This window comes from Macaca mulatta, chromosome 15 (assembly GCF_049350105.2).
Source record: "Macaca mulatta isolate MMU2019108-1 chromosome 15, T2T-MMU8v2.0, whole genome shotgun sequence".
Taxonomy (NCBI): Eukaryota; Metazoa; Chordata; class Mammalia; order Primates; family Cercopithecidae; genus Macaca; species Macaca mulatta.
In genome coordinates, this window is record NC_133420.1 from 105844462 (window position 1) to 105869701 (window position 25240).

A 25240-nucleotide genomic window follows, 5' to 3' on the forward strand; every position below is an offset into this window, starting at 1 on the left:
GGAGTGAAAGCAGAGGGAGATGGTAGAGGTGGAAGTGGAGGCAGGAGGGATGAACAGGAAGAGCAATCATAAGCAAAGGCACTCCGGAGAGCTGTGACAGCAGAAGCAGCAGATAACTGTTTACTAAATAAATTAGGGGAGTCAACATTTTAGTTCTTAGGCACCGTACTTATTTATACAGTATAAATATCATGCTTTTGAAATTGAAAGAATCACACTGGATAGAGGGAGGGCAAGAGAAAAAATTATCTTCTTATTTGAAAAGGTGAAAGAATTAAAGCCTGAAATAAGCACGACATATGCTATGAAAATGTGAGGATATAGACCTCCCCAATTTCTGCTATTTCCATCAAGGGTAAATGAATTTGAAGGTGCTCTGGGCCCAACACTGGCCACCTCCCTTACAGAAAGGTCCTTACGGCTGTAATGGCCAATTGCTAGAGCCACACCTCCCTCACTCCCCCTGCAAACACCTTTTCCCAAAGTTCAAGCAAGACTCAAGCTTCCCTTTAAAGGCAGGCCATTCTTCAGCTAAGAAAATAACAACTGGCATCGCTGAAGGGCATTTTGATGTTGAACAACAAACAAGTCACTGAGAAATAAAAACCAGTCTCAACTTCTATAATCCAAGAATATCTGGCCCACATAAATGCACAGCCAAAAGAACTAAAATGGAGGAATAAATAGCCCCTATAGTTTCAAAAAGGAAGAACCAACAACTCACCCTTCATCTGCCAGGTGTTTGTGTGTGAAGGCCAGGAGGTCAGCTGCCCTGCCTGTGCCCTCACACACCACCACCGGGTCCTTGTCCTTGACAGTCTCCCACACTGACAGGATGACGTTGGGACCGCCTTCCACCACCAGCCCCACCACGGGCACGCCTTGTCTTGAGCCTATTCCAGACCACAAACAATACCACACTGTTAGAGAATCCCTATCTCAGCCAGTCGACCATTTTGACTTCCAGACACAAGTCTCTCAATTACCACCTATGTTCATTCCTCGCACTGGCGCCTCTCTCATTTAACCCTGGTTTGCTTAGATCAAGACCAAGCCGAAAACTTGGACTTCAAATAAAATGTGGCATAAATATGGTGAAAGCATCTTCAAGATTTTACCAGGTAAAAAGGTTTTCAATAATTTTTTAAAAAATAGGTATTCCTTAAGAAATTGTAACTTTCCATTATGGGAAACTCTGAAAGTATCTAAAAGTAAACAGAACAATATAATAGATCCCAATGTGTTCATCACTCATCTCCAAAAATGAGCAACCTTAACCAGTTCAATAAACATTTTAATTATTACTTATTTATTTATTTAATATAAGACTAGGTCTCACTCTGTCACCTAGGCTGGAATGCAGTGGTGTAATCACAACTCACTGCAGCCTCGACTTTCTGGGCTCAGGCAATCCTCCTGTCTCAGCCTCCTGAGTAGATGGGACCACAGGTGTGTACCACCACACCTAGCTTTTTTTTTTTTTTTTTTTTTTTTAGTTATTTGTAGAAATGGGGTCTCCCTATGTTGCTCAGGCTGATCTCAAGCTCCTGGTCTCAAGTGATCTTCCTGCCTCAGACTTTCAAAGTCTTGGAATTACAGGTGTGAGCCACCACACCCAGACTCTATAAACTTTTAATGGTGGTTATTTCTATGAACAAGGTAGGATGACAACCCTCAAAGACTTTTGCATTTCCATTTATTCCATTTTTTATTGTTGGAATTTTTTATCATGACTATATATTACCTTTTCTTCTTGCAGACTACGTGACCCAAGGCACTCTCTCTTTCTATATATATATATATATATACACACACATATATATTACTTTATTCAAGTGAGAGAAAGAACAAAAAGGAATAACTGCAGAGTCATTCTTTTAAAAAAGATGTAAGCAAAAAAGCTTACAGAATAATATGCACAGTATTATCCTATGTATATTTTTAAAACAATATACATAGACACGTATTTTATATGTATATGTGCACATACCTGTATGTATAGCATGTTATATAAATGACCAGAAAATTCTGGAAGGATACACATCACGCTATGAACAATGGAAAAGAGAGGGAAAGGTTTAGGAAAATGTTGAAAAGGGACCTTGACTATTTATTCTATAGATTTCTTATTTGCTTTATGTTTCCACACCACACATATATTGATATACTACATTAAAATAACTATATTTTATTTTATTTTCCAAAAGAAGAAAATTTGGCAAGCAATGCCACACTCACCCCTGAGCAAAAGAGGACTTTACTCTGGGTCCCATGTTTTCGGGGGCCCACACTGGCCTTCCTCTGGCCACACCCCTGCCCTCATGGTGAGGCATCTACAGGGTCAAGGGTCAAGAGAAACCTGTGCTCCGTCCCTAGCTTACTAGGATGCCCAAAAAACACCACGTTGCTCAGTACTTCCAAAAATCCAAGGTTTCCAAACTCAAGTCTGGCCTTCCAGATATGTGTCAAGATAAAAGGCTAGGACATATTTTATACAGTTAGCTAGATTTAAGGCATTTAAATCTCTAGACATATAGTATGTGGCCTTCTATGTGTATCCTGTGTCAGGCTCTCAAATGTTAGGGATGGGTCGGTTAGCAACCATCCAAAAACTTCATTCCATCGATTTAGTAGCTTTGACATTCTACTCTTTTTCCGTACACCTCCACCTCATTATTTTCTCCATATCACTAAAAAGCATATCTATGATGTACCAACTAATAGACATAGGGTTTCTCTAAATAGATAGTCTTACAAAAGCCAAATGAAGTGGCAAAAATAGTATGAGGCACAAAAGTAATAGAAGAAAATTTCGATTAATATTGTATTGATTTTGGAATAAAAACACTTGTAAGGGAATTTTTTGTATCTTGTGTAATAAAATGTCATTCAGCCATTAAAATGTACTAAATTATACTCATTGACATGGAAATATGACCATGCTTAGTAGGAAAAACTACAAAAGAAGCATTATGAAATCATCCCAGTTTTTGCTTAAAAGATGTTACTTGTGTGTGTGTGTCTGCATGTGTGTGTAGAAAATTTGTGAAAATATACATATGAAAAGGTTAAGAATGGTTAGTTTTGATGGTGAGATTATGGAAAACTGTCCCTTTCTTCTGTTACATGCTTTCTTTGCGTTACCTGAATGTGGAAGTATATAATACTGTTACCGGCCGGGCGCGGTGGCTCAAGTCTGTAATCCCAGCACTTTGGGAGGCCGAGACGGGCAGATCACAAGGTCAGGAGATCGAGACCATCCTGGCTAACCCGGTGAAACCCCGTCTCTACTAAAATATACAAAAAACTAGCCGGGCGAGGTGGCGGGCGACTGTAGTCCCGGCTACTCGGGAGGCTGAGGTAGGAGAATGGCGTGAACCCGGGAGGCGGAGCTTGCAGTGAGCTGAGATCCAGCCACTGCACTCCAGCCTGGGCAACAGAGCGAGATTCTGTCTCAAAAAAAATAAATAAAAGAATAATAATAATAATAATAATAAATACTTTTACTACTCGAAAAAGAAAAAGAAATCAATATGGGCATTTTTGTGGAAGAGGAAGAGAATTCAATTTCTGTTAGGTACACTTTTTTTTTTAAATTTTTTATGGAATCTCACTCTGTTGCCAAGGTTGGAGTGCAGTGGCACCATCTTAGCTCACTGCAACCTCTGCCTCCTGGGTTCTAGTGATTCTCCTGCCTCAGCCTCCTGAGTATCTGGGATTACAGGCATGTGCCACTACACCGGCTACTTTTTTGTATTTGTAGTAGAGACAGGGTGTTACCATGTTGGCCAGGCTGGTCTTAAACTCCTGACCTCAGGTGATCCATCTGCCTCGGCCTCCCAAAGTGCTGGGATTACAGGTGTGAGCCACCATGCCTGGCTCACTTTTCTTGAAGTAATAACTTATTCCTACAAAATCAAATATATTTATGGCTTTTTCTGAAAAAAAAAAAAATCTTACTGATACACTAGTAAAAATTGGTTTAAAAAGAAAAAAATGTAAAATTCTTGCTGAGAAATCTCGCTAGACAGCTGCCTCTACTGTAAGGTCCCAGGGTGAGGCAGGAATACAATATTGGACTCCAAATTAAAAGTTCCTAGAACAGACATTCCAGGAAAGGGCACTCTTCTCCCTTGAGACTTGGATTATGAAAAGATACAGAGGCATCAGAGCCTATGTTTCCTATCTTGAAATTACATCCTTAGAGTCTTACAAAACAGAAGCTGACATTGGCCATATTTCAAATGGCTGAAAGCCAGCAACTTTATAATGTGAGTCTTTTTTTTTTTTCTTTTTAAAGTATTCTCTGCCAACAACAAGGGTTTGCCAGGGATGCCAAGAAGACTGGCTGAAAAGCAATAAAATAAATCAACCACAGGTTGGGCACGGTGGCTCACACCTGTAATTCCAGCACTTTGGGAGGCCAAGGTAGGCGGATCACTTGAGGTCAGGAGTTCGAGATCAGCCTGGCCAACATGGTGAAATCCTGTCACTACTAAAAACATAAAAAAATTAGCCAGGCATGGTGGCGGGCGCCTGTAATCCCAGCTACTCAGGAGGCTGGGGCAGAAGAATTGCTTGAATCAGGGAGGCAGAGGTTGCAGAGAACTGAGATCACGCCACTACACTCCAGCCTGGGTGGCAGAGCGAGACTCAGTCTCCAGAAAAAACAAAAAAGTCAAATAAATCAACCACATATTTAACTATTTTCATGCCATCAAAAATAAAACCCTTTTTGATCATATCAACAACAAATACAAATATGGTAGCCAACCTCCCTCATAAGCATGTTAGGTATGAAGATCAGCTTGATACATAAGAATTTTGAGTTTCTCGGCCGGGCGCGGTGGCTCAAGCCTGTAATCCCAGCACTTTGGGAGGCCGAGACGGGTGGATCACAAGGTCAGGAGATCGAGACCATCCTGGCTAACATGGTGAAACCCCGTCTCTACTAAAACATACAAAAAACTAGCCGGGCGTGGTGGCGGGCGCCTGTAGTCCCAGCTACTCGGGAGGCTGAGGCAGGAGAATGGCGCGAACCCGGGAGGCGGAGCTTGCAGTGAGCTGAGATCCAGCCACTGCACTCCAGCCTGGGCGACAGAGCGAGACTCCGTCTCAAAAAAAAAAAAAAAAAAAAAAAGAATTTTGAGTTTCTCAAGGGCATGTCTTCTCTTTCTTCCTTGTGTGTGTGTGTGTGTGTGTGTGTGTGTGTATATATATGTGTGTGTGTGTGTGTATATATATATGTATGTGTGTGTGTATAGGTGGCTTCTTGTTTTTGCTGTTTTTATATGGGTTCTCCTTAGAATAATAAATGTTACTAGTTCACTGGAATTGACTCCACAGTCAGCAAAGCCTCCAGATAAATCCTAAGTTTCAAGGTCTTTGAAAGTGGAAATGTCATCCGCTACTATAAGCACACTCAGGGTTGTTGCGTTCACACTAAAATGGGCAATCAGCAGGGAATAAGAAAGACAAAGACTCTTACACCTCTCATGGGGCATACATTATAGCACTGCACAGAACCCCACAATGTAGGTGGTGGGCAAAGGTCAGCAGAGGCAACAGGACATTTCCGGCAATATTTCAGGCCCCCAGTGGATCCTTCTCTATATGGATTCTTCTTCAAGGCCCTTCTCTGACCTCTCTTCCTTCCCTCTGCTCTGCTGGTCTCCCTTCTCCCAGCCATCCCTTCCCCACAGAAAACCACATACCTGATCCTCTCTCCCCTTCTCCTGACTGCATAAGCCTCAGAACCCTTATTCACACTAAGAGTTAAGCGAATGACCACAAATCCCAGAGTCCCTCCTCTCCTTCTACCCCACAACCAGGAAATGATCACTGTACCAAAGGAAGGAGAAAGGAAAGAAATAGACGTTTATTAAAGACACACCATGCACCCAACACAATTCTAGACATCCCTAATACACATCTTCTCAATTGTCACAACAAACATTAGAAGTAGATAGTTCTTTCCATTTTATAAGAAGAACATAGTTTGACAGATGTTAATGCCATTGGCCAAGGTCACAGGCACAAAATGACAGAGCTTCAATCTGTCTGATTTCACTACATTCTGCTGCCTCCAGGGATCAAGGCCAAAAACGAAACGGACTTCCAGTCTTTCATTTTTTCAGCCAATGCTCAAAGGCTGAAGAGGACTTGAGCCTCCTAAAGGCATTCCCGCTCCCTGGCACTTTGTCCCAAAGAAGTATTTTGTGGAAGATTTAATTTGGCACAAGAGGCAGGGGTTCCCTTTCTGGTGCCTTGAACCAAAAGTCTCCAATTTTCCAGGCAGCACTCAGCCCTCCTGCTCTCCGTAAAGAATTTACGCTTCCCTGCCCACTGGTGTATGCTGATTCTGGCACTCCCTTCTCCTCTCCCTCTTCGAGATAAAACTACCAAAATGTCCCTCTTGAAGCACCACTGTGAGCATGACACAAACGTGACACTTTCCAAGGTCCTATTTCTTTTTTTTTTTTTAAGACAGAGTCTCTGTCACCCAGGCTGGAGAGCAGTGGTGTGATCAGCTCACTGTAACCTCTGCCTCCCAGGTTCAAGCGATTCTCCTGCCTCAGCCTCCTGAGTAGCTGGGATTGCAGGCATGCACCACCACACCTGACTAATTTTTGTATTTTCAGCAGAGACGGGGTTTCACCATGTTAGCCAGGCTGGTCTCGACTCCTGACCTCAGGTGATCCACCCGCCTCAACCTCCCAAAGCGCTGGGATTACAGGCGTGAGCCACTGCACCCGGCCCCAAGGTCCCTATTTCTAAAAATCTTGTCAGGTCTTAACCTCTTCCCTGCCTAGGCCACCCCACCCACACATGAAACGTCATCTTCCCTGACCATCAAAGCTCACACCCCTAGTACCCTCAAGCTAGTCTCTTTCATGCTCTTCAGCCATCCCCCTTCCCACATGGCTATCTCCCCTCCTCTCTCCCTCCATCTGTCCAACCCAAATGACTCTTCAAGGATCCACTAAAGTCTTCATCCCTCCAACATCTCCTAAACACTTCTTCCTCTCTCTCAACTGTCACCTACAAGTCTGCACTGTCTTATGTTCTGCTTTCTTCTGGCTGTGGGTTCACTATGTTTACTTAATCCCTCTGGCTGCTCTAAGACAGGGGCCAACTTGGGCCGCTCTACTCTGTGCAAGCGGTAAGTGAGCACCTTGACCACAGTGAACCCATAGCCGGAAGAATGCAGCAATCAGACAGTGCAGACTTGTGGGTGACAGCTGAGAGAGAGGAAGACATTTTTGGGGGGATCATGGAAGGATGAAGACTTTAGTGGATCCTTGAAGAGTCATTCGGGTTGGAGAGATGGAGGGAGAGGAGGGGAGATACCCATGGGGGAAGGGGGGTGGCTAAAAAGCATTAAGGAGACTAGCTGGAGGGGACTAGGGGTGTGAGCTTTGATGGTCACGGAAGACCACGAAAGACCTCAGCAGACTTGTAACCAGACCAGTTGACTGAGCCCCTGTGATACTCACGGCAGTGTATTTTCTGCAGAGAGAGGTACTTCTCCAGGTTCCTTCTGAGCTTCATTTCATTTCCATACTTGCCCACAGTCCCATCATCAGACAGGATGAAGTGAGAATGCATGCTGTTGAGTGTTGTGAGCTTGCTGAGGGGGTTACCCAGAGTCTGGTACAGGCACACCACCTGAGAGACAGCAAGGACAAGGGAGGTTCAGAGCTCTAGATCCCTCCCAAGGCTCACCTGCTCCAAAGGCCTATCTTTATGTGCTAACAGAGTTCCTATCTAGTTCAAAAAGCATTACTTGTGGCCAGGCATGGTGGCTCATGCCTGTAATCCCGGCACTTTGGGAGGCCCAGGTGGGAAGATCACAAGGTCAGGAGATCGAGACCATCCTGGCTAACACGGTGAAACCCTGTCTCTACTAAATATATCAAAAATTGGCCGGGCATGGTGGCAGGTGCCTGTAGTCCCAGCTACTTGGGGAGCTGAAGCAGGAGAATTGCTTGAACCCCAGGAGGCGGAAGTTGCCGTGAGCCGAGATCGCGCCATTGCACTCCAGCCTGAGCAACAGAGCGAGGCTCCATCTCAAAAAGAAAAAAAAAAAGTATTACTTGCAATTTAGAGCAGTGCTTCTCAAACTATCTGTGGTATCAATTTTTTAAATTTCCCATGTTTTAATGGACCAATAGGTGATCCTACTATGAATAACTAATAGACAGCTTGTGGTACATGAGAGTCACAACACAAGTTCAACAATATTGAAACATACCCTGTTCAGCAAGATTAGCCTGCTTTCCAGGTGCTTGAATGACCACAGCATGGTCACATTGCTGACAGTGGTTCTAAATATTTTCTTCTTTTTTATTTATTTATATTTTTTTGAGGCAGAGTCTTGCTCTGTCACCCAGGCTGGATTGCAGTGGTGTGATCTCGGCTTACTGCAACCTCTGCCTCCTGGGTTCAAGCAATTCTCCTGTCACAGCCTCCCAAGTAGCATATGCGCACCTCCATGTCTGGCTAATTTTTGTATTTTTAGTGGAGACAGGGTTTCACTCCTGGTCTTCTTTTTCATTTCTGTGCTTACCTTGTTTCAACCCATTAAAAAACAGTTCAAGAACTGGCACCAGTACATAGACCACACCATTATTCAAAACTACTGTCTTTTAATAGATTTATTCCAGAATAATATTTTGACACTGACTTTTCTCTAGTATTCCAAACAAAATAAAGACTAACAGCCGGCCAGGTGCAGTGGTTCATGCCTGTAATACCAGCACTTTGGGAGGCCGAGGCTGGCAGATCAATTGAGGTTAGGAGTTCAAGACCAGCCTGGCCAACATGGTAAAACCCTGTCTCTACTAAAAATACCAAAATTAGCCAGGCATGGTGGCATGTGCCTGTAGTCCCAGCTACTTGGGAGGCTGAAGCACAAGAATCACTTGAACCTGGAAAGCAGAGCTTGCAGTGAGCTGAGATCTCGCCACTGCACTCCAGCCTGGACGACATAGTGAGACTCCATCTCAAAAAAATACATAAATAAAACAGTAGAACAGCCAACCAGCCAAACAGCATTTCATTCATTATAAAACATCAAAATCTTTATTACATTAATGGACACTTTCTTAAACTGCTCTACTTAGTATTTGCTGTTAGAGGCAAGAGCACAGTATTTAGAGTAAGAAAGCCCAAGTTTAAGTCAAGTCTCTTCTACTTACTAACCTTAACTCTGAGTAATTCTTGCCTTCTTTCTCAGGCTTATTTTCCTCAGCTATAAGTAAGGATGATAATAATGATAATTTTTATTCAGAGGGTTGTTGTGAGGCTTCAAAGAAATAATGGATGCAAAAAGCACTATGAACTTTATAAACATTAGACTTTAAATGTTACCTTTTTAATTTTGAAGCATGACACTGAGGCAAGAAACCAAAAGGAAAATGATTGAGAGATTTAATACATATTTTGTATTTATTTTAAAAAGATTAAAAATAATATAAAATAAAAACTATGAGAAATGCAGCATACTTGACAAACAAAATTGTTACTAGGCTGAATTATAGGATCTTTCAAGGCTAGGCACAGAGAGAGGCTCACGCCTGTAATCCCAACACTTTGGGAGGCCAAGGCATGAGGATCACTTGAGGCCAAGGGTTCAAGACCAGTCTGAGCAACATAGCAAGGCCCCATCTCTAAAAAAAAATTTTTTAAGAGTTAGTTGGGTGTGGTGGTTCATGCATGTAGTACCAACTACTCTGGAGGCTGAGACGGGAGGATCACTTGAGCCCAAGAGTTCAAGGCTGCAGTGAGCTATGATCACGCCATTGTACTCTAGTCTTGGTAACAGAGCAGATTTTGTCTTAAAAAAAAATTGAAGGTTAAGAAGTCTAAAATCCCTGCTTGAAAATGTACAAAAACCATGTGAAGAGATGTTGAACCTCACCAGCAATCATGGAAATGTAAATAAGAAAAATTAGGTATTATTGTATACCTTAACCGAATGGTATTGCTTGAAGAAAACAGAATACTCAGAACTCAGTGGGCATCCACATACCCTGTTGACAAGAATATGAATTGTTTTGTTTTGGGGTTTTTTTGGGTGTTTTTTTTTTTTTTTTTGGTGGTTTTTGTTTTTTGGTTTTGTTGTTGTTGTTGTTGTTGTTTTTAGGCAGGTTCTAATTCTGTCGCCCAGGCTGGAGTGCAGTAGTGCCAATCCGGGCTCACTGCAACCTCTGCCTCCCAGGCTCAAGCAATCCTCCCACCTCAGCCTCCTGAGTAGCTAAGATCACAGGCACACACTGCCATGCTGGCTATTTTTGTTGTTGTTGTTGTTGCTGTTATTGTTGTTGTTTGTTTGTTTGAGACAGCGTCTCATTCTGTTGCCCAGGCTGGAGTGCAGTGGTGCGATCACGGCTCACTGCAGTTTCAACTTCCCAGGTTCAAGCGATCCTTCCACCTCAGCCCCCCCAGTAGCTGAGACTATAGGCGCATACCACCACGCCCAACTAATTTTTGCATTTTTTTTTTTTTGTAGAGACAGGGTTTCACCATGTTCCTCAGGCAAGTCTCAAACTCCTGGGCTCAAGCAATCTGCCAGCCTCAGCCTCGGCCTCCCAGAGTGTTGGGATTATAGGCATGAGCCACCACGCCCGGCAAGAATGTGAATTTTCACCACCTTTCCAGAAGGCAATGTGTCACATTTTAAATGGTTATACAGACTGGTCCGAGCATTCCACTTTGAGAATTACTTCTAGGGAAACAAGCAAGCTAGTATCAAAGATCTACATATCTTATCACAATATTATTATTATTATCCTCAAAAGTGAAAAACAGAACATGACCTAAATGGATAATAATAGAGGAATCGTTGATTCAATACAGTACAGTATGATACTAGTCGACATGAAACATCAAAATGTTTCCTTGGCCTCCAGACGTGCTCTGCTAATACTGGGTCCCACTGGCCAGTCACAGTGGCCGGCGCCTGTAATCCCAACACTTTGGGAAGCTGAGGTGAGTGGATCACGAGGTCATGAATTCAAGACCAGCCTGGCCAACATGGTGAAACCCCATCTTTACCAAAATTACAAAAATTAGCTGGGCATGGTGGCAAGTGCCTATAATCCCAGCTACCTGCGAGGCTGAGGCAGGAGAATTGCTTGAACCTGGGAGGTAGAGGTTGCAGTGAGCCGAAATCGTGCCACCGCACTCCAGCCTGGGCAATAGAGCAAGACTCCATCTCGGGCGAGGCAGGGGGAAAATACCATGTCCCACTAAAAGCAAGCAGCCTTTTCTCTAGGGAACAAAAAACGAGCCTGGAATATTTTTTCCATACTAAAAAGCAGGGAAGTCATGATAGATAATAGAATTGTGTGAAAGGACTGAGGAGACAACTTGGAAACACTCCCCTGGCCAAAATGGGACAATTTGAACATTATTAAGAATAATAACTGTATTGATTAATGGATTGAAATATGACAAATACGTTTAAATTTATGAGTTAAGAAAACTCATCATTCACCTTTCATTATTTTGAAAACTGGCAAATAAAAAGAGTCAAGCATTTATTCAGCCCTTCCTATTCAACTGTACCACAAGGTGATTGGTGAGAAAACATTTATCTATATGGAGTATTTAAGTATTAGAGTGTTAAGTACATACAGCAGGTAAGCTAATAAACAAAGAAGGACATTATCATTAAATGTCAGCATGTTGGAACTCTGTTGAAATAATGAATCTATGCAATGACTGCTAACGTTATAAAAAGAAAGACCACCATATATTACAAGGGAAAGACATACATCCTCCTATAGCATAAACTTACACAGAAAACCTGAACCTGATCATACCTCTCAATCAAACTACCAATTTACAGAAAAGAAGCAAAGAAACATGCTAAACCCTGCTACAAAAGATAAAATCTGGAAAATCCAAGCTGTAGGAAACTCTTCAGAACAAATGACCAGTTTCCTCAATAAATAAATTATACACACATAAAAAAATGAGATGGAGGTAAAATCCATAGATTAAAAGTGACAAAAATAAAAAGTAAGTCATGAGACATATCAACCCATCACAATGTATGAAACTTTTTTGGATAATGAAATCACATCCTTAAATAATGAAGACTTAAGAAATCATGTTTTTGAAAAAAACATTATGAAGCAATGAAAATTTTGACTAGACTGGATAGTGAGTGATACTAAGATATTCCTGCCAATTTTTTAGATATAATAACTTCATTGTGATTATATATTTTTCATTGTTCATATATTTTAGAAATAACTACTGAAATATTTATAGATGAAATTATTGGATGTCTCAAATTTGCTTCAACATAACAAGTGCATCGGCTGAATGGATAAGGGAAGAGGGGAAACAAAACTGGCTATGAGCTGGTAACTGTTGAAGCTGGAGATACATACATAGGAAAGAGTTCACTTTTCTAATTTCTCTACTGCCTAATACATTTGAAGTTTTCCAAAATAAAAGTTAAAACAGGCTGGGTGCGGTGGTTCACATCTGTAATCCCAACACTTTGGGAGGCCGAGGCAGGAGATCATCCAAGGTCAGGAGTTCGAGACCAGGCTGGCCAACATGATGAAATCCCGTCTCTACTAAAAATACAAAAATTAGCCAGGCCTGGTGGTGGGCGCCTGTGATCCCAGCTACTCAGGAGGCTGAGGCAAGAGAATTGCTTGAATCCAGGAGGTGGAGGTTGCAGTGAGCCGAGACTGCGCCGCTGCACTCCAGCCTGGGCAACAGAGCCAGACTCCCTCTCAGAAAAAAAAAAAAAAAAAAAAAAGTTAAAAAACCCATAAGCATGTCTGTATTAACCAACATGGAGAAATAACTATGGCAAATAGGTAAGCTAAAAAAAAAGCAGATTTATAGCAGTCAGTTCTGTTGTTACTATTTTTAAATATACACTTTTTTTTTACTGTACATACACACACATACATAGAAAAAATTCTGAAATGATCCTCACAGAAATATTAACAGTAGTCATCTTTCTTCTTTAGAACATTTTCTTATATCTGATATTTTACCGAAAAATTGTTTTAGTCTTACAAAGAGACTGAGACAAGACCATTCCCTTTAAAAGAATACACAGGATCAAAGAATCAATACACAAGAAGGAAGGAAGCAGAGTAATACAAGATAACAGATAAGAACTAGGAGGGCCAAATTAAGAATGTCCCTTGTTTCACTATGGGCAAACCACTTCAAGAACCTTGACTACGACCTTAAGTGAGACAGAAGTCCTTGAAGGGTTTTGCACAGAGGAATAGCATGATCTGATTTGTATATTTTAAAAGAATCATTCTGGCTACTATGTTGAGACTATGCTGTTAGGAGACAAAGGTAAGAGTAAAGATGGCTATTGCAATCATTCAGGAGACAGATAATGGTGGCTCGGATTCACTCAGTAACAGCAAAGGTAGTGAGAAGAAGAAATCAGATTTTAGATATATTTTTAAGGTGGAACTGATGGATCAAGTTTGAGTTTGAGAAAAAGATCATTCTAGGATTAGTCCACGGCTTTGGCTTGAGCAACTGCAAGGGTGGGACTGTCATCTTCTAAGACAGGGTGAGGGAAGCAGCAGAAAGTCAGGAGTTGGTTGTGAATATATTACATCTGTGATGTTCATTCATTAGACATCCAGGTACAGTGTTAAGTTGGCAATTTGCACACGTGTTCATTTGCTTTTGTTATGAAAGGATTGTCTACTTACATCTTTTCCAATAAGGTCTCTCTGGTTCTCAATGATACCCCAAGGAGGGATTCCAACTGTCCAGATTTTTCTCAAGGAATGAGAGGAATGGGATTTCAAGGCATCCCCAACATGCTTGGACACTCCTATGAACAACCAGTTTAGAAGTCAAACTTTAAGTCACAAATCGTGTAAAACAAAGAGACTGCCAGAAAGAGACAAATAAATAGGCAAGCATATGTGAAGGGCTATTCTTAGGGAGAGTTGTTGGCACAGTGGAATCAGTTTCTGATACTTCGGCTTCCTCTATTCTTTCTGGACACCTATTCCTCTTATCATTACCTCTCTCTACCTGACAATGTTCCTCTGAGCACTTTGGGCAATTTCCGCCTACAACTTCAGATCCAACCCTACTCTTGCCTAAGCAAAATGCTGTGCACTGTCCTTCCTCAGCAAGCCCAGCCCTAACATTATGAATGGTTTATTATTATTATTATTATACTTTAAGCTCTGGGATACCTGTGCACAACGAGCAGGTTTGTTACATATGTATACATGTGCCATGTTGGTTTGCTGCACCCTTTAGCTCATCCTTTACATTAGGTATTTCTCCTAATGCTATCCCTCCCCCAGTACCCCATCCCCTGACATGCCCCAGTGTGTGATGTTCCCTGCCCTGTGTCCAAGTGATCTCATTGTTCAATTCCCACCTATGAGTGAGAACATGCGGTGTTTGGTTTTCTGTTCTTGTGATAGTTTGCTCAGAATGATGGTTTCCAGCTTCCTCCATGTCCCTACAAAGGACATGAACTCACCCCTTTTTATGGCTGCATAGTATTCCATGCTGTATATGTGCCACATTTTCTTAATCCAGTCTATTATTGATGGACATTTTGGTTGGTTCCATGTCTTTGCTATTGTGAATAGTGACACAATAAACACACGTGTGCATGTGTCTTTATAACAGCAAGATTTAAAATCCTTTGGGTATATACCCAGTAATGGAATTGCTGGGTCAAATGGTATTTCTAGTTCTAGATCCTTGAGGAATTGCCACACTGTCTTCCACAATGATTGAACTAGTTTACAGTCCCACCAACAGCGTAAAAGCGTTCCTATTTCTCCACATCCTCTCCAGCACCTGTTGTTTCCTGACTTTTTTAATAATCACCATTCTAACTGGTGTGAGATGGTATCTCATTGTAGTTTTGATTTGCAGTTCTCTGATGGCCAGTGATGATGAGCTTTTTTTCATGTGTCTGTTGGCTGCATAAATGTCTTCTTTTGAAAAGTGTCTGTTCATATCCTTTGCCCACTTTTTGATGGGGTTGTTTGATTTTTTCTTATAAATTTGTTTGAGTTCTTTGTAGATTTTGGATATTAGCCCTTTGTCATATGGGTAGATTGCAAAGATATTCTCCTATTAAGAATGGTGTTTTTTAATCCCTAATCTTACCCAATGTTCCAGCAAAACATCCTGCAGATATATCCCTTGCTCATTAAGGCAAACTAATTTAATAGTTTTATATACACAAATATTTCAAAGCTAATACATTGAGGAGTAATATGTTAATGTTTTCCCTTCTGGAATTAATACTAGTAATTAGTACAGTAACCAACACTTACTGACACACAGTAACATTTCAGTAAGTGTTGGTTACCTTTGTATGTATTCACACTTTAAGTAGGAACTTTTAAAATCTACTTTATAGGCAAAAATTGTGGCAATGAGAGTTTAAATAAATTGTCCAAGGTTGCAGAGCTTTGGACAATTTATTTAGAGCTTAGATTTTGTAGAGATTGGATTCCAATTTAGGCAATCTGACCCTTTTTAAGAATAGACTTTATTTTTTAGAGTAGTTTTGGGTTCACAGCAAAATTGAATGAAAAGTATAGAGAGTTCCCATGCCACATCCTGCTCCCACACAAACACAGCCTCTCCAACTATCAGCATCCCCCCATGAGACTAGTACATCTGTTACAATTGATGATCCTACATTATAGGGTCATGACTAATAGAATATGACTATTCTCCATAGTCCACAGTTTACATTAGGGTTCACTCTTGCTGCTGTACATTCTATGAGTTTTGACAAAGATACAATGATGTATATCCACCATGTTAGTATCACTGCCCTGAAAATATTCTGTGCTCTGCCTACTCATCCCTCTCTCCTCTCAGCTTCTGGCAACTGCTAATCTTTCTACTGTCTCCATAGATTTGCCTTTTCCAGAATGTCACATACTGTAGTTGGAATCATACAGTAAGTAGCCTTTGAGATTGGCTTGATTGGACCTTTAAATAACTATACTGCATTGTAAGAGTTATTCTTCCTATGTGTGGTACTGACCCTATATGTGTCATTAGCACAGAAGGAAAAGTAACCTGCATATGGCATGGATCTGATGCTTAGCAGCTAAATCACTTCCTCTTTCCTGGCATCTTCCCTTCCAACTCAGTTTTTTGAACCTCTCCCAGAGCCATCTCTAGAATCTGGGATCTGGATCACAGGCACACATCAATATCAAGCGTGGAGCCATCCACCCCAGTAGAGATTCCAATTCCATGGTTTGGCATGGTGTGCCAACATTGTTGTTATTGTTTTAAGCACCTTACATGTGATCCTAATACATGTCGTTGGTTGAGACTCTTCATAAAACCCAATCTGACCATGTTATCCCCCATTCATCCTGCTGTTCAAATTCCTTTCAGGGCTCCTTGCTACGTAGAGAATAAGACTTCAGAATGGCACCCAATCTGGCTCCAGTCTCCTGTGCAGTCCCTGTCCCCTGCCACATGGCACACACTCCAGCCAGGAGCTTTATCACTTCTTTCTACACATGCCTTCATCTCTAGCTGTGTGCCTAACCCTGAGCTGCCACTTCTTACTAATGCCACTTCCTACCTTTCCCACAAGACCAATGCCAAGTGCTATATCCTTCCCAAGACTTCCAAGGTGCCCTCAGTTGAAACTAGAATTCATCTCCCTCTTCCTTGCATTCTCAAAACACTTCCTTTGAATCTCAACTATAACCCAGTCAGCATCAATTTCTCACTAGTTGCTTTTTGTCTGTCACAGCCCAACCCATCACTAAATCCGGGGTCCATGTTACTCCTCTTTCATTCCTAACACCTATCCAAATGCTTTTCACATAGTAGATTCTTAAGGCTTGTGGCATTCAATTTAAGTAAATATCAAAGATTCATGCCAAATTATGTTCAACTATGGTTGAGAAGCCTGTCAAGAATAGACAGAAGCTCATAAGCAGAGTTCAAATTTAAACGTGCACGGGAATCCTCTGGGGATGTTGTTAAAATGTAGGTTCTAATTCTGCAGGTCTGGGTTGGGGCCTGAAATAGGCACTTTCAGCAAGCTCTCAGTTGATGGTGATGCTGCTGGTCCAGGGACTAATCCTTAAGCAGCCAAGCCACAGAGGAGCTGTGGTTGAATCAGGTCAGACTGATTGTTTTATGTTGTTGTTTTCTTTTCTTTTTTTTTTTGAGGCAGAGTCTCGCTCTGTCGCCCAGGTTGCAGTGCAGTGGCTCAATCTCGGCTCACTGCAAGCTCCGCCTCCCGGGTTCACGCCATTCTCCTGCCTCAGCCTCCCGAGTAGCTGGGACTACAGGCGGCCGCCACCACGCCCAGCTAATTTTTGGTATTTTTAGTAGAAACGGGGTTTCACCTTGTTAGCTAAGATGGTCTCAATCTCCTGACCTTGTGATCCGCCCGCCTCAGCCTCCCAAAGTGCCAGGATTACAGGTGTGAGTCACCATGCCCGGCCCTTTTTTTTTTTTTTTTTTTTTTTTTTTTAAGACAGGGTCTTGCTTTGCCACCCAGGCTGGGTGCAGTGACATGATCATAACTCACTGCAGCCTTGACCTCCCAGGCTCAAGTAAGCCTCCGACCTCAGCCTCCCCAGTAGCTGGGTCTACAGGTGCACACCACCACATCCAGCTAATTTCTTAATTTTTTAGAGATGGGGTTTTGCCATGTTGCCCAGGCTGGTCTCGAACTCCCAAGTCCAGGTAATTCACTAGCTCTCAGTTTCCCAAAAGGCTGGGAATGAACCACTGCATCTGGCCTGACTATTGTTTAGCGGAGATCCAAGTATTTCTCATTTCCCATTTCTTTTGTTTATATGAAGTATTCCAATCATCTTCACACTACTCTATTTGTGTTCCTTTAGGTTAGCTGGACATAAACTCAATGATCTTTTTAAGGCATTAAGTAAAATGAAGCATGACATACAGTTAGTTATTCAAAGAAAAAGCCTTGCCCAAGCCTGTCTTTTTAATGAACAATGTGAAACTTCCCTACCCACCCACTTTTTTACTGGAAATCAAATAAGAACTATACAATGGACTTAGAATTCTGCCAACTTCAGTTTCTTCCAAGAATGTGAAACAATCTCTACAAAACAGGTACAATAAACTATGCGTTACCTATTTGTGATGGGCCAAATCCCTTGGTTTTATTTTGCTTTGTTTTTTCAGTCATTCACTTCCTTCATTCCTTTTCAGCCAAAAGAAACTTTGTTACGTCAGTACAAGGTGCTAAATACTTAGGCAGATAGATGTTCAGGCCCTGGCCTCTAGTACACAACCAGAAGGAGAGCTAACACACTGACTCATCCTAGCCTGTAAGGCAAAATATCAACATTCTACAAGTGCTACAGGCAGTAAATGCTGTAGAAATTAAAAGACAAAAGTGAGTAGCTCTAGTGGAGATATTCAGGAGGCTGTTTCATGGGTGTGTTGGCATCTTGTGTAGATCTTAAAACATGGGCAAAATTTGATAGGAGACACTGGGCAGGCCATGCCAAACCAAAAGAGAAAAAAGTAAAGGGAAGATAGAAAATCACAGGTTAGGCCGGACACGGTGGCTCACGCCTATAACCCCAGCAGTTTGGGAGGCCAAGGTGGGCAAATCGCCTGAGGTTAGGAGTTCGAGGCCAGCCTGGCCAATATGGCTTCTCTACTACAAATACAAAAATTAGCCGGGCATGGTGACAGGCGCCTGTAATCCCAGCACTTTGGGAGGCTGAGGCAGGAGAATCACTTGAACCCGGGAGGTGGAGGTTACAGTGAGCCAAGATTGCATCATTGCACTCCAGCCTGGGTGACAAGAGTGAGACTTCGTTTCAAAAACAAAAAGAAAGAAAACTACAGGTTAGTAACAAATTGGTAAGAGACAAGAGTTTATGGAATCACTAGTTCTCAATCCTGGCTGACATACTTCAGTAGCTCTGGACAAAAGCCTCTAATTCATCTGGGGAAGAGCCTGTACATCAGTACTTTAAAAGCTCCCCAGGTTGTCCTTCCGTGCAGACAGTTCACACACACTGAATCAAAGAAATACGGTCAGAGCCCACCATATAAAGTTCTTGAATTTCAGATTTCAAAGAGTGTAAAAGAGTCAGTGATTGAGACGGTGAGTGTTTTGGCAATCATGTAGTTAAAAAGAAAAAGTATTTACTCATTCCCAAAACACACAATGCAAGTTTTACCCACATCACTGATTTCCCAAGTCTGAGAAACTGACAATGATTACAAGAGTTTAGCGAAAGTCCAGGCCTACACACACTATGCACTTGCATGGATTCATGTCCCTTCTAGCCTTACTGTAGTTGGGAGCTCAGGAAAGACTATTTTCTTTTCCAGAGGTTTATCTGAAGTTACATTAAAATAGTATATTCTGACAATGGCAAAAACACATTCCAGGAAAAATCTACGATTCTTCTGGGTTTATTTCCTAGTCACTAGGATCTTTCTTCCTCACAGCCCCACGTATCCTAGGAGCACTACAGAGCAGAGATTATGTGGCACACTACCTGATTCACAGTTAGGAGAAAAAAGAGAGAAGAAAGAAAGGAAGGAAGGAAGGAAGAAAGAAAGAAAAAAGGAAGGAAGGAAGGAAGGAAGGAAGGAAGGGAGGAAGGAAGGGGAGAGAGAAAGAAAAAGAAAGAGAGAGAGAGAAAGAAAAAGAGAAAGAAAGAGAAAGGAAAGAAAGAAAGAAACTAAGAACGAAAAGAAAGAAAGAAAGAAAGAAAGAAAGAAAGAAAGAAAGAAAGAAAGAAAGAAAGAAAGAAAGAAAGAAAGAAAGAAAGAAAAGAAAGAAGGGAAAGAGGGAAGGAGGAAGGGAGGGTGGAAGAGAGGGAGGGAGGGAGGGTGGGAGAAAGGGAGGGAGGGAGCTTTACCTGTATTGATGCCTTCAGTTATTATCCACGCTCCTGTTGTCTCTGCAGCTTTAACCAAACCTTGGTTGAAAATCTCTTTAAATTTAGAGGGCATAGTAAAGTTCTGGATGCCCCCATGGACTGAGATCACCAGCTTGGGCAGTTCCATTTTCCACTCTTTCAACATTAAATGTAACAGATGATCCAATTTTGTATCATAAGAAGTTCTAATATACTGCAAGAAAAGCACATGTAGGTGAACAGAACATTGTAAAAAAGATATGCCAGGCACAGAAACAATGAGCACCCAGCAGGGCAACTGAAATGGCCAAAATCTAAAAGGAAGTATGTGGGATCTCTTTAAAGTTCATCTTCATGTAATGGAAATATTTACTTTTAAAAGATCCCACACTCCCATTAAGTTCCTTCTGGGAATTACAGGTCACTGTAGGAAAGCTTCCTCTGGTTTTCAAGGCTGGCCCTCCAATGCTCTCCAGAGAACCTGGGGTGAGGCAGAAATACTTCAAACAGGCAGGGTGCAGTGGCTCATGCTTGTAATTCCGGCACTTTGGGAGGCCGAGGCGGGTGGATCACCTGAGGTCAGGAGTTCAAGATCAGCCTGGCCAACATGGTGAAACCCCGTTTCTACTAAAAATACAAAAAATTAGCCAGGCATGGTGGCACATGCCTGTAATCCCAGCTACCTGGCAGACAGAGGCAGGAGAATTGCTTGAGCCCAGGAGGCGGAGGTTGCAGTGAGCTGAGATCACTCACTCCACGCCACTGCACTCCAGCATAAGTGACAGAGCAGGACTCTGTCTCAAAAAAAAAAAAAAAAGAAAGAAAGAAAGAAAGAAATACTTCAAACAACTGGCCAAAATCACTGTGTCAGCAAACCTTTTCATCAGAAGCTATAACAAATAGGTGAAATGGGATTTTTCATAAATGCTATGGCTTTCCATTTACTTAACCATTTCACATATTTGCATTATTTAAATTAAAATTCAAGAGCATGGACATTTAATTTATTGTAAATTTTACCTTCTGATCATTCCCTTAAAACTGTAAATTTTACCTTTTAACCATTATTCCTCTGAAAACACTCTCGTTCCGAAATACTTTTCACAAAATAGTCATCTCTTTAATAGTCAATGTAAGCAAAAGAAAAGATGAGGGAAATCAAAGCCAGCAGGTAGCCCTAGAATCATTTTTTATTTTACCTAAGATTATATTGCATGGCTGGCTTCCTTCTTCCCGCAAATGCAGATCATTCAAATGACACTGAGATGAATTTGTCTCCCTCGAACTTATGTGAACCAACAGCAAGAGTAAGTCAGATTTATAGGAAGAAGTAAGGATAATAAGAAACCATGAATTATGAAACAAAAACAACCACAGGCAAAGATCTCCACACATGCAAATAGGAATTAACACATGATCCTCCAGAACGTGACAGTAATTTAAAACAATTTCCGATTCATCTTTGAACTTCTTTTTTTTTTTTTTAATTTTTGAGACGAAGTCTCACTCTGTCACACAGGCTGGAGTGCAGTGGTGCAATCTTAGCTCACTGCAACCTCCGCCTCCCAGGTTCAAGTGATTCTCCAGCCTCAGCCTCCTGAGTAGCTGGGATTACAGGCCCGTGCCACCACACCCAGCAAAATTTTGTATTTTTTAGTAGAGACAGGTTTTCGCCATGTTGGCCAGGCTGGTCTCAAACTCCTGACGTCAGGTGATCCACCTGCCTTGGCCTCCCAGAGTTCTGGGATTACAGGCATGAGTCAACGTGCCCAGCGTGAACTTCTTGATACATAATTCCTTTATTCCAAAATTAAAATATTAAAATTTCTGAACATCAGGAATGGTGCAGTTATTGAAAAATGTGAAGGCAGAAATACTTCAAACAGGCAGAAACCTGTTAGTAGAAACCCCATCTCTACCAAAATTACAAAATTAGCCGGTTGTGGTGGTGGGTGCCTGTAGTCCCAGCTGCTCGGGAGGCTGAGGCAGGAGAATCGCTTGAACCCGGGAGGCAGAGGTTGCAGTGAGCCGAGATCCCGCCATTGCACTCCAGCCTAGGCGACAAAAGCAAAACTCCGTCTCAAAAAAAAGAAACCAGCAAAAAAATTTGGGTTATTAGCAAACCTTGGCATGGGAGGTGTGCTCTCCATCTTGGAAATTAATCGTGCCAAAAGTATCTGTTGGACTTTTCATTGTGTGCTTTTCAACAGACCATTGTTCACTTTCTTTACCCTTGGCAGCTGAGATGGTCCAGGAATAATCTATCCCAGCATGGTCTCCAATCAGTCGGCCACAGTAACACCTTAAATTCAAGACCAAAAAAAACTCAACTTCAAAATAGAAAATAGATGCAATGTTTCTATCTTTTTCTAAAGTAATGTATAGATGCCATATGGTTTTTCTTAAAACTTCACATTAAGGTTTATATTAGATTTCTAACATAGGACTGTCTTCTAAGTTTAGAAACACTATTAGTGGGTCTCTCCCTTGGCGGCACATTAGGATAATTTGGGGAATATTTTTTTTTAAACGCAGGAATACCTTGGAGATATTGAAAGTTTGGTTCCAGTCCACTGCAATAAAGTAAATATGGCAATAAAACTGGTCACACAAATAGTTTGGTTTCCCAGTGCATATAGAAGTTATGCTGACACTATACTGTAGTCTATTAAGTGTTCAATAGCATTATGTCTAAAAAACAACGTACATACCTTAATTAAAATAATTTATTGCTAAAAAATGCTACCAACCATCTGAGCCTTCAGTGAGTTGTAATCTATGTGCTGGTGAAGGATCTTGTCTCAATGTTGGTGGTTGCTAACTGATCAGAATGGTGGTTGCTGAAGGTTAAGGTGGCTGGGGCACTATGTCTTAAAATAAGACAACAATGAAGTTTGCCACATTGATTGACTCTTTCTTTCACAAAAGATTTCTCTGTAGCATGTGATGCTGTTTGATAGCATTTTACCCACAGTAGAAGTTATTTCAAAACTGGAGTCAATCCTCTCAAACTCTGCCACTGTTTTATCAATTAGGTTTATGTCATATTCTAAATCCTTTGCTGTCATTTCTACAACAGTCAATCTTCACCAGTAGATTCCATTTCAATGAATCATTTTCTTTGTTCATCCATAAGAAGCAACTCCTCATCTAATCAAGTTTTTTAATGAGATTCAGTCACACCCTTCAAGCTCCAGTTTTGATCCTAGATGTCTTGCTATTTCCAGCACCTTCTATAGTGACTTCCTCCACTAAAGTCTTGAATCTCTCAAAGTCATCCATGAAAGTTGGGATAAACTTCTCCAAAACTCTCATTAATGTTGCATTTTGACCTCCTCCCATGAATCACGAATGTTCTTAATGGCATCTAGAATGGTGAATCCTTTCCAGAAGGTTTTCAATTTACTTTGTCCGGAACCATCAGAGGAATCACTATCTATAGCAGCTAAAGCCATACAAAATATATTTCTTAAATAATAAGAGTTGAAATTCAAAATTATTTCTTGATCCATAGGCTGCAGAATGGGTGTTGTGTTAGCAGGTATGAAAACAACCTTCATCTCCTTGTAATATTTCCGTAAGAGCTCTTGGGTGACCAGGTGTGTGGTCAATGAGCAGAAATATGTTTAAAGGAATCTTTTTTTTTTTAAGCAGTAGATCTCAACAGTGGGCTTAAAATATTCAGTAAACCATACTAAAAACAAATGTACTGATAATCAGGCTTTGTTGTTCCATTTATAGAGCACAAGTAGAGTAAATTCAGCGTAATTATTAAGGGACCTAAAATTTTGGCATGGTAAATGAGGGCTAGCTTTAACACAAAGTCACCAGTACTGGTGCTGATAGACTTGATCGATCCAAGGTTCCTACAAACCTCCAACTCTCTCCTAACAAGAGAGTCAGCCTGTCCTTTGAAGCTTTGAAGCTCTGAAGCCAGACATTGACTTCTCTCTAGCTATGAAAGTCTTACATGGCATCTTCTTCCAACATAAGGCTGTTTGTCTACATTGAACATCTTTGTTTAGTGTAGGTACCTCATCAACAATCTTAGCTAGATCATCTAAATAACTTGCTGCAGCTCCTCTGTTAGCATTTATTGCTTCACCCTGAACTTTTATATTACGGAGACTGCTTTTTTCTTTAAACCTCATGAAGCAACATCTGCTAGGTTCAAACTTTTCTTTTGAAGCTTTCTCACCTCTCTCAGACTTGATAGAATTGAAAAGAGTTAGGACCTTGCTCTGGATTAGTCTTTCATTTAGGGGAATGGTGTGGCTGGTTTGATCTTCTATCCAGACCACTCAAATTTTCTTCACATCAGCAATAAAGCTGTTTCTTTTCTTATCATCTGTGCGTTCACTGGAGTAGCACTTATAGTTTCCATCAAGCACCTTTCCTTTGCATTCACAACTTGGCTAATTGTTTGGCACAAAGGACCTAGCTTTTAGCCTGTCTCAGCTTTCAACATGCCTTCCTCACTAAGCTTAATTATTTCTAGCTTTTGATTTAAACTGAGATATGCGAGACTCTTTATTTCATTTTGTTTCACTAAGTGGCCATTATAGGATTATTAATTGGCCTAATTTCAACATTGTGGCATCTCAAGGTAGAGAGAGGCACAAGGAGAGGGAGAGAGACAGGATCGGTCAGTGGAATAGTCAGAACATATATAACATTTATCTAATTGTTTGCCCCATCTTATATGAGACTCCAAAACAATTATAATAGTGACATCAAAGATCACCGATTAAAGATTGTCATAACAGATACAATAATGATAAGATGAAAAAGTTTGAAACATTGCAAGAATTATTAAAATGTGATGCAAAGACAAGAAATTAGCATGTGCCATTGGAAAAATGGCACTGATAGACTTGCTCAATGCAAGGTTCCCACAAACCTCCACATTATACAAAATGCAGTATCAGTAAAGCACAATGAAGTAACACACATGAGGTATATGCCTGTACTAAAAATCTCTTGCATGCTCATGTTCACAGCAGCATTATTCTGAATATCCACAAAGTGGAAGCAACACAAATGTCCATCAGTGGAGGAGTGGACAAACAAATGTGGTATATAAATACCACGGTATATGATTCAGCCTTAAAAAGGAAGAAAATACTGATATATGCTATAACATGGAAAAACCTTGAAGACATTATGCTAATTAAAAGAAGTCAATCGCAAAAAGATAAACAGGCCAAGTGTAGTGGCTCATGCCTGTAATTCCAGCATGTTGGGAGGGCAAGGTGGGAGGATCGCTTGAGGCCAAGAGTTCATGACCAGCCTGGGCAACACAGCAAAACCCTGTCTCTACAAAAAATATAAAAATTAGCCCGGCGTGG

The 25240-nt window shown here is 41.2% G+C and overlaps 1 protein-coding gene across 35 annotated transcripts in view; it reads right to left on the reverse strand.

Annotated features, from left to right (window-relative positions):
- The window catches only part of TRPM6 (transient receptor potential cation channel subfamily M member 6), a 196124-nt gene that overhangs the window by 93273 nt on the left and 77611 nt on the right, over nucleotides 1-25240 (reverse strand). For 29 of the 35 annotated variants that reach the window (XM_077966225.1, XM_077966218.1, XM_077966235.1 and 26 more), the window contains 5 exons: nucleotides 22017-22194; nucleotides 19893-20106; nucleotides 13716-13840; nucleotides 7497-7668; nucleotides 725-893 (listed from right to left, as the gene is read on the reverse strand). In XM_077966225.1, coding sequence (XP_077822351.1) covers nucleotides 725-893; nucleotides 7497-7668; nucleotides 13716-13840; nucleotides 19893-20106; nucleotides 22017-22194 — 858 coding nt within the window. The remainder of the gene's footprint in view (nucleotides 1-724; nucleotides 894-7496; nucleotides 7669-13715; nucleotides 13841-19892; nucleotides 20107-22016; nucleotides 22195-25240) is intronic. The other 6 variants (XM_077966248.1, XM_077966245.1, XM_077966247.1 and 3 more) reach the window with 1 other exon arrangement.